The sequence below is a fragment of the Charadrius vociferus genome, unplaced genomic scaffold (genome assembly GCF_000708025.1).
Source record: "Charadrius vociferus isolate BGI_N301 unplaced genomic scaffold, ASM70802v2 scaffold59, whole genome shotgun sequence".
Classification (NCBI taxonomy): domain Eukaryota; kingdom Metazoa; phylum Chordata; class Aves; order Charadriiformes; family Charadriidae; genus Charadrius; species Charadrius vociferus.
The window spans coordinates 3,755,202-3,765,188 of NW_009661371.1; the positions used below are offsets into that span (position 1 = coordinate 3,755,202).

A 9,987-nucleotide genomic window follows, 5' to 3' on the forward strand; every position below is an offset into this window, starting at 1 on the left:
CCGGCCTAGGCCCATTGCTTCCATCTCAGGTCATCTACCATGCCTCTTCCTCCTCCGGTGGTATGACAGCCAAAATAAACCAAAAGCCACAAAACCCCCACAATTTAAGAAGGATATTCAGGTCCTTGAATGCATCCAGAGAAGGGCAACAAAGTTGGTGAAAGGGCTGGAAGGGATGTCCTATGAGGAGCTAGCTGAGGACTTTGGTCTTGTCTATTTTGGAAAAAAGGAGGCTGAGGGGCGACCTCATTGCTCTCTACAGCTTCCTGAGGAGGGGAAGTGGTGCTAAGCAATTCTCCCCAGTATCCAGTGCCAGGACATGTGGGAATGGTCCAAAGCTGTGCTGGGGGAGGTTTAGACTGGACATTAGGAAGCATTTCTTTACCAAGAGGGTGGTCAAACACTGGAAAGAGACTTCCTGGAGAGGTGGGCGATGCCCCAAGCCTGTCAGTGTTTTAGAGGCATTTGGAGAATGCCCTTAATAGCATGCTGTAACTTTTGGTCAGCCCTGAATTGGTCAGACAGTTGGATTAGATGATTGCTGTAGGTCATTTAGAACTAAAAATAGACTACTCTATTCTAAAATCTGGAGAACCATGACTGGAGTGCTACATTTGGCTTGTGAGCCACAGTTAGCTGTTTTGCTCTAATTAAATGTAACAAAACCACTATTTCATTATATTTATTGTATCTTTTTTTTTTAGAGGTCTATTTCTATTTATAAGAGGCATAGTGCTGATTTATGTAACACAGATATCTTGTGACTAAACATATATGCTTATTTATTGTCTATGTGTTTCTTTTATTATAAGTGTTTATCGGCTCCTTTTATGTATTAGCATTTCTGAAATAATGCATTTTCAAAGACACTAACCATTGGCCTGGTTATGTGACTTTTGCTGAATCCCCAGAGAAGCAAAAAACCTCTAAATCTGACCATCCTTTAGTCATGAGTCAGTATTTAGTAACACAAGTTGTTAATACTGTCACTGTTGTAAGATTTATGATTCTCCAGTTTGCAGCAGGGCAACAAACTACCTCTTCTAGCTACAGCCTTGAAGATAGTTGACCTTGAAGTCTCACAAGATTAACATTTGTGTGTCAAGGGAGTGATATCTAATCCCAAGAAGGTGTTACCAATGGCTGCTACGCTCTCAATGGCTAGATACAGATCTCATCAGATGAGAAGTTACTTCAGATTTACTTAGGAATATCTTATGCAGTCCTCTCTAGAATTAAATATAGTGGGCTACCGCTACCCATGGCAAGGCGTCTCAGAAGTTTCCAGGTGATTTAGGAATACAAGACACTTTGCAAGCCAGTAAGCAGAGTATGTTTTTGTAGCCTGATTGGTATTCTGGGAGAAGAATGTGTGTTTGTTTGAAGAAAAATCCCGTGTCCATGTAGGAACTAAATAAGTTGCAAGCCCTATTTATACCTTTATCATTTCACCCAACCAGATCACCTGATGGTAGGGAAGCCCACAAAGGACTGTTATCTGGACAGCTGTGGCTAAGCGAAGTAAGGGCTGATATCACTGAATGCTTCTGTCTAATTAGATGCTGGTGTTTCACCTTTTAATGAGCCTGATAGAGGACTCTCCAGTTCTTTACAAGCCGAAAGCGTGCCAGCATCCGTTTAAAAATTCATTTCTTTTCTTTGCTGCCATGTGATCCCCAAAGGGAGTAAGATCTCTCCTGGAACTGTAGGGATCTGAGGGACATCGGACTTCTGTCCGCCCACAGCAGCCTGACAGCGTGGAGCATTAGTCCAGAGTGCAGGTGGGGGTACAACAGGGTAACTAAAAGCTTGGAGCAGTGATAAATGATATTTTCCCCACATACAAAGGACAGCTAGGTCTGCAGCCAGGCTCCTCTCCTCCCCCCCTCCCCATCACTCCTGTCCTCAGATCTGTCTTAATTCTAGTCATTTCATTTTATAAAATTGTAACCTTTGTGGGGTCTCAAAGGAAAGACATAAAGATATATGATAAAACTGTAGTACGAAGAAGGATTGGCATGATTACGTCTTTTATTTTACAAAGTTTAATGAGAGAAGAGAAGGTATTAGAGATATCAAAATTATAAGGAAAGCAAGACAGAATACTGCCTTTTTCAATAACATTAGTGAGATGACGACAGACATTTTTAAAGCAGTGATATAAACCAGAAAATACTATTTTATACAGCACATAATTAACCTGTGGAATTCACTTCCAGGAGATAGTGCTGAGGCCAGTAACTTTGATGGATTCAAAAGAGGGAGATTTATTTATCTGGCAGCATATGCTGCAGTGCTTTGCTGGACTGGCACTTTCAGATATGATCCGCATGTAACCTTAAGTAGTATTTTTAAAATAGTAGCTCTATACAATCATGCTTTAGGGTGGGAGCTAACTAATCTTACTGACAAGCTAAACTTTGCCATCAAGAGGTATGCCACAGTAGGCACAAAAATGCAGAGGTATTTGCTAGAAAGGCCAACTTTCCCTTTACTTTGCAAGTGGGGAGGAAGGAGTTCTGTCCCTTCTTTTTAGTGCTCCCTGAGAATAAAAGGGGGATTATTGTTTTTCTTTTCTTTTTTTTTTTTTTATTAATAAGTAATCTTGCAGTTTATTTGTTCATTTTCCTTACTCAAGTTTGAGCTTTGAGCTTTGGACTGTGTTAGGTAGATACCTAGTGCAGCTGCTGCCAGAGGTGCAATTACAACTCTGGTACGAGGGATTCCAAGGCCATGTGAACTCTGATCTGGCAGCAAGTGGTCGCTTAATAAAATATTTCTGTGCTTCTATCTCACTTTATTCTTACCTTGAAAAACTTGAAATTTCTCAGACTCCGAGAATGAACTTTTCATCCTAGCAATCCAGACAAATGGAAATTAGCAGCAGGTCACCATGACCTCAATTGCTGTACTGAACAAATTGATGAAAGCTCCACTAAAATCTTTCCAAGCTAGTAGAATTTCTAAGTTAGTTTTGTGAAATTAAATCCAATATTGTAATATCTAGTGTTTTAAGCTCTACAAAGTGGTTGCACAAATGTTTCCAGCACTCAGCATTATAATAATACACACATATTAAAAATGTAAACACTTTTAAAGCTAGCAGGAAAAAAAAATACAATACCCAAGATGTTAAGCGTGTCCATGTCATTGGCTAATTTGGTTATTCAGGGTAAAGGCAGAGGCTGCCTTTCAGAACTCTAACATAGACGTTCATGGTACTTGATCCAGTATACTGTTAGAGAATGAACACAAGCTGGGCATAGGCAGAGGTGTCCTATATCTGTTAAGAGGCAGTACAGCCTTATTTGTACTTGTTATTGCAGTTCCTTATGATCCATAATTAGTGTTCATCCCCAGACAGCTGGTGTTGGTCAGTGAAAATATTTTTTTTTTAAAAAGGGAACTATTCTATACTCACTTTCTATCCTTATGGGTTGTACTTGAGTGCTTCAGATACAGTACATGAAAAATTAGCCAGAGTGGACACTGAGGATTTTCAATTCAGTATTTACCACGTCGTTCTGATCTGAGATAGCACATCTCACTGTTCTGTATTATCCCAACAGACAAAAAAATCCAGCTTTGCAATGATACATTGTTATTACACATTTCTAAATAAAACATAAAATTTTGTATTTTAAAATTGTATGACTGTAATAATTTCTTTATACTTCCTCTTCAGTGGTTTAGCAGCTAGTAAATTGCCCATTTGAGGTTAACACCAAATAAAGTATCATATCAATCTTATTAAAATCCAAATGGGAACAGTAGCAAAAGACTGATGTGTTATTTATGATCAACTAGAATTGAATACTTTCATAGGCCGATACAGGCACTTTCAGTTTTATTAACATTTTCACAGCCTCAGTTACTTAAAATGGATCTGAAGCAAATGATCTCTCTATGAATTACAAAATTTGTCATGCTTTGGATACCACATGTGACCATTCTAAGAAACATAGTTGAGACTAACCGAGTATCTCCTTTTGGTCAACATTTTGTATAGACATCAATTACATTTAATGAAGCTGCCCACTCATAACTAAATATTTTTATCAATCATTAGAGTTCACAAAACCAAAATGGGACATTCTGAACTGGGAGGATGAACTAAGTTTTCCCCACGGGACAGCCATTTCTAAAGTTAGCTTTTCCCAAATGTAGCTGTTCATGCTACTATTTCCGTTTCATAGGAGCCTGTGGGAAATCTTCCTTTGAGATCAGGCTTGTATTTTGTCTCTTGTGATGTGAGCCCTGTGTTGCTGGTGACATTTGGAAGCCCTGTTAGGAGAAATGCTTGTTGAAACCCAGTTTGGCAATGTGTGTGACCTTTCAACAACCTTTGCAGGTGTGAGTTTTTTTTCATGTTAAGGGCTTCCTGAAATGCCCTTTATCTAGAAAGTTCAAATAGGGAGCGATTGTAGACCCTCAGTCACCTCAGTGTTTTCATCTTCACTGTGAATTGGGAACACAGACTTTTTAATGTGCTGGTACAGCTTTGCTCTTCAGCAAAAACTTCCCTTTCACCTAAGGTTTGCATAGCACACATGTGGGCAGGTCATTCAGAGAATTGCTCCTGCTATAGCACAGTTCAGATTTCTGGGACAACAGCAGTCTAATTTAAAGGACTTGGGGTCTTTTGGTTTAAGTATCACATATTTCTCTTCCACCTTCCCAGACTTAGATGCACATTGTAAGAGAAGTCTTTGGAAAGCCCATTTCCCAACTATGTGATGTGTGATGGGGCAGGAAAACCACAGCAGACAGTTTAGCTTCACTTACTTGTTTCTCTGTTTAGAAAATGAAGGTACTCATTATTAATAATTCATCATTATCTTCAATATCCGACCTAAGCATTCGGTTTAAGTTGTTCATTAACTGAAGGCATGTGCACTTTGTATACCTGCTTCACTGATCACATTGTGAAGTCCCATTCACTGTTACCAGACATCATCCAGTATTGTCTGTTTCAGAGGAAGAGCACAGCCAGTGCCAATAAGGGTGAGTTTTCTTTGATCAATATGATGTTTTTCTTTTTGTAGGTATTTTCTCAGTGCTCAGCTTGGCGTCTGAATGTACCACTCTTGCCGCTGAACTTCCCAAAGTGTCTTACGTGAAGGCCTTAGATGTCTGGCTGATCGTTTGCCTTCTCTTTGGGTTTGCATCCCTGGTGGAGTATGCGGTGGTTCAGGTAATGCTAAACAATCCAAAGAGAATTGAAGCCGAAAAAGCAAAGATTGCCAAAGCAGAGCAAGCGGAAGGGAAGGGTGGAAATGCTGCCAAGAAGAACACTGTGAATGGCACAGGGACTCCCGTCCACATCAGCACTTTACAGGTAGGAGCTGCAAAGCTGCACACCCAAAATCAACATTATCCTCTGTTAACACAGTTCCAGGAATATGGTGTCGTAATAGTTGTGGATAGTGCTTAATCTTAGAAGCGGCCAAGACATTAAAAACATGCTGGTAATTAATGGCTAGCAATCTGACCAATTGGTCCCTAGTGATTTCGGGTCTGATGTACCAAATGAAAAATCGGTCTTTTAATATCCTAGCGCCATGGTTGCTGCTGAGCTTCAGGTAAATAAAGTAGCAAGCAGCTTTACAGTTGCTATTTTTCGCATAATAAATAGCAGCTGTCAAACTGTAACTATTCAGAGGACAGGACTCTCAGTCAGTATTTGCTGAGAGCGTACTCAAATAACACCCATCTCATTGCTTTCCGCGGGATGGCCACAGCTGCACCGCGTTGCATGCCAGGCATCTCTGAAGCCACGGATCCAGAAGTCTTGGCATTTGTAAACAAAAGACAGGTCTGTTTGTCTGTCAAACAGTTCCTGCACTTCTTGCATTGCTGGATAGAGTTTATGGGTAAATTGGTCAGATCTCATTATATGGATAAGGGTGAGATGTACATGTTTGCTCAGGCGCAAGTTTTCCATCAGGTAGTTAAATTCCTGGTGGTGTAAAACTCCCCTTTTGTGCTCCAAGAGTTATCAGACATCCCAGGCCAACTGCCCTCAGTCCTGAGTGATGTTTAATTGACATTTATTCTACAGAAGAAAATACATTCTGCTGCAATACGTGGAATATGAATTTGTCTTATAGTTTTCAGTGTCTTGGTGATTTTGATGGTTAAACAAAAGGTATGAGACCAGATCCAAGTGATAATATCGGTAGCGTGCAATGTCACTTAAACATTTCTTTAAGAAGGGAGTAATTTATGCCAGAAAGGTGGAAACGCTGTTCTGGTATCAAGCTGGCATTGCCCCATGACTAATTACCCCCAGTCCAGATAAGCTGCAGATACGGCAGAGCGGTGCACTTGACTACCATAATTCTCATCTGGTAGAAGAGTCTCCTGGGAACTGTTTTGGCAGGCACCCAGGCTCCGCTTAGAGCAACCCCATGTCTGCTTTGATTTGTGTCACAAGTAATTCCCCAAGCCCAGGCAATGTGGGACCTGAGTAGAAAGAAAGATGGCTCCACTACGGTTTTCCATCCCCTGAACTGAATGTGATATTTTTGTGTTCAGCAATTGGCTGGTCCCAAATTCAGCTGTTTCTTGTGACAAAATAGCTGCAACAGCCCAGCAGAGCAGCATAAAATCTATTTATTCCTATTTCAAGTACTTAACAAGTTTAAGTGTTCAACTTGATCAATGGCAAGATTAACAAAAAAATAGTTTTTCAGTAGTGTGAACAAAACCAAATTGCTAAATTACTGGCTCTCCTCTGTGTGTACACACTTTAAGGTTCTTGCCATTGCCATAGCCATAAGGAGAATAAATTGATAACTTTTATCACCTGTGCTATCCTTTAATCTTTTAATAATTTTCCCAATTTGTTATCAGAGTCCTTTAACATTCCAATATCTATAATCTCTGCAACAATAATCTGTGTTGGATTTATATGGAGTCCTGGCAACGCATAGCTTCTGATGATCTTTATACAGAGAGTTACAAAACATTTGTTTACTGAGACATATTGGAAATATGTATTCATTGCTGTAAAAGCTGGTCATGTGGCCGAGTGGTCTCCTTCCCTCACGGCTAGTGATCCAGCTTGTATCCAGCCATCTGCTTTGAAATATAGCCCACCTGAGGAAGGGTGTCCTAGGCTGGTAATTTCTGGGAAGATCACCAGGCTGAGATAGGAAAAGGTCCCAGACCAATGAATCATTTCACATCAGGATGTGGTAGGACAATGATGCTAGATTTTATATACTTGAACGCTATAAATCTGCCTAGCTGAAAACTCACTCTCTGAACCAGCTACCACGTACGAGTACTTTGAGGGTTCTCAGCCCTGGAGATGCCTGTACTAAATTCCTAAATCAGAGCAGGTCTAAATCTTTTGGTAGCTCTGACTCCTAATCCAAAACTAGGCCTGCCCCACAAAACTTGGATTGCTCCCATACAGACTTAGTAATGATCAAACAGAGAATGCATTTGTCATATGGCAAATATGCAAGGGAGGGAAACATTAAAGGAACAGGTAATGGAAAAAAAAAAAAGTATGTTGAAAAGCATAAAGAATATGAAACAAAGAGAGGCCAGAGTGCTGTCTCAGAACTTCAGGTGCTATTTCAAGGAGGGACTCTTTATCAGGGATTGTGTGTGAGGAGAGAGCAAATAATGTGCTAAATGTCTGGAAAGACATAGCTTTAGGAGAAAAGGACAACGTAGCACTGCATCCATGAAACGAGTGTGCATCCCATAGAAATGCTCAAGTATAGTATTTTTCCACATAGGAGGTGATACTAAGGCAAAAGTGACTGAGGGTGTAGCTGGAAATCTCACCACAGCGAGGCTTGAAACAGTGGGTAGACCAGAGGGGACTCAAAGGTAGTAAAGCCAACAGGAAAGACCTGGAAGCAGAAAAATCCAAGTGGGAGAAAAACAGAGAGCATGGATAACTGCATTCATAAGTGTTTATCCAGTTTAAATGAAGCACTTATTTGTTGTGAGACATTAACTGAATGGAGCAGATACATATCTGTAAGTTATTAGAGGGGAATCAAGTTTAAAAAGATAAATTACCTTATTTCACTTTAAAATGACCCCGATCCTGACGCCAGGCCAGTTTACCAGTTGCACACTTGCTGCCTCTTGCAGCCGTGCAGTGTTGGAGTAGTGATGTCTCTGCAGGAGATTTGGGGAAGGGGCCGGCATGTCAGGTACAGGGTGGGGTTGCTGGGGTGGGAAAGTGCCAGGGGTGGGAAGGATCAGAGGGAGCATAGGGAAGCGAGTGGGGCGGTCAGGCATCCCTGGTTCCAACCATCATTGAGCAACTTGTTTTCATGTGCTTGCTCCATTTGTGAAATACACAAAATGGCATCTGGTCTGGAGACTTGGCATGTTTGATATTAGTAAAAAACAAGCCATAACAAAGGCACATGATCATACTTAAAAATACAAGTGGCTATTGTTCCTTTTTTATGACAAGAAATTGGGTAAAGGGATAAACTTTTCAGGATATCCTAAACATTAAAAGCTGGATGCCAGTCATAATTGAAGGCGAGGAGAAGGGATCCCCTGTAACGGAACCTCTAAGGATCCACCTGGAAGTTCTCAACCGAAAGCACTTTTGGCATTGTGTCAGTAGAGTCAGTGATCATGACCAGTAGTCACCACCAGCAACAGCGAAGATGGCAGGATGAAAACAATGCTCACAATTTGGCAGTCACCCAAAGATGGAGAAAGGCTTCCGTGGATGCATAGCTACTTCTCGTGTCCACCAAATCCTGGGTACTGGCTGACGTAAACGCTCTATGTTGCCAGCATATGCTAAAACCCTGAGTACATGCTTTATGATTCATGCCCCCTCCAACAAAAACCCTTGAAATGTCAGTGCCATTTTAAGCCCAGAGGTTTATCGATATGACTGTCTGATTAAAGTCAAGTGGTCCATCTGGCAAGATCACCCTGAATCTGTAGAAAAAAAAAGAGAAAATTCAACTTAAGCACTTCTGATGTGTTTTTCTAGGAGCGACAACGGCTATGCATTTACAGGCAAGAAGCCATGAGAAAGTACAGTTTGGCTCCCTTAGCTCATAGCGGCTGCAAGTAGATGCTGTTCTAAGCAGAGGAGAAAATTATGCTACCTGGTGGTAACTGCTGGCACTGGCTTTTTATTGGGAATCCTCAGTAGGAGTTAGAGTGTGTTTCCTAGCAATACGCCATCATACAGTGAGAAAAGCAAGCAAAAAAGGAAATGTTTTGAAGATGAATCAGTTTCTTTTTTGCTTTCACCGGTGGTGTGATTACAGGGAGAGATTGCACTGTTGACTGCAACAACACCCCTCGATTTGAAAAGTCACATTTTCATCAAGCCCATTTATAGAAGCTTTCCCCCACAGATAATGTGCTGATGACTAGAGAGAACATTTGCTAAATGAATGGCTCTGGCAGATGATGAATAGCGCTATGCAAGTGGTGGTAATAGCTCTAAACCCAGTTATTTTTAAAAAGCAGTAGTGCTATTGCTTGCCTTATCTTGTCAGGGCCACATCTAGGCTCTGAAACCTGATCTGGGTTGAGTTCATCTCTACTGATTTATAATATACCTGACTACTGGTGGTGACCTGTGGTGACCTGATCTTCCCATATTGTCTTTTCCCCTCGAGTGGCACTCTGGACTCAGATTTTTCTTGCAGAACCACCAGAAACCCAGTTTACATTTTGCCTTGTACAGAAAAACACAGGCTGCAGTCTACTTTAATAGTTCCTGACAGCATTTCAGGTACAGAGTAGGTACTTTTTGCTGTAGTGACTCACGTGTCCATCCTTGGAGATAATTCAGAACATGACTGTAAAAAGGCCCCGAGCAATCTGCTTTGAGCAGGGGGTTGGGCTAGATGATCTCCAGAGGTCCCTGCCAACCTCAGCTATGCTGTGGTTCTGTGATATTTTATGTATAAATATTTTTTGTGCCGTACTTCACAAGGAATATTTTTACTGTGATAGCAGATTCCGGCTGAGCTG

General features: G+C 41.0%; 1 protein-coding gene across 2 annotated transcripts in view; it reads left to right on the top strand.

The window, feature by feature from the left end:
- The window catches only part of GLRB (glycine receptor, beta), a 50,373-nt gene that overhangs the window by 34,232 nt on the left and 6,154 nt on the right, over positions 1-9,987 (top strand). For both annotated transcript variants that reach the window (XM_009893710.1, XM_009893711.1), the window contains one exon: positions 5,046-5,338. In XM_009893710.1, coding sequence (XP_009892012.1) covers positions 5,046-5,338 — 293 coding nt within the window. The remainder of the gene's footprint in view (positions 1-5,045; positions 5,339-9,987) is intronic.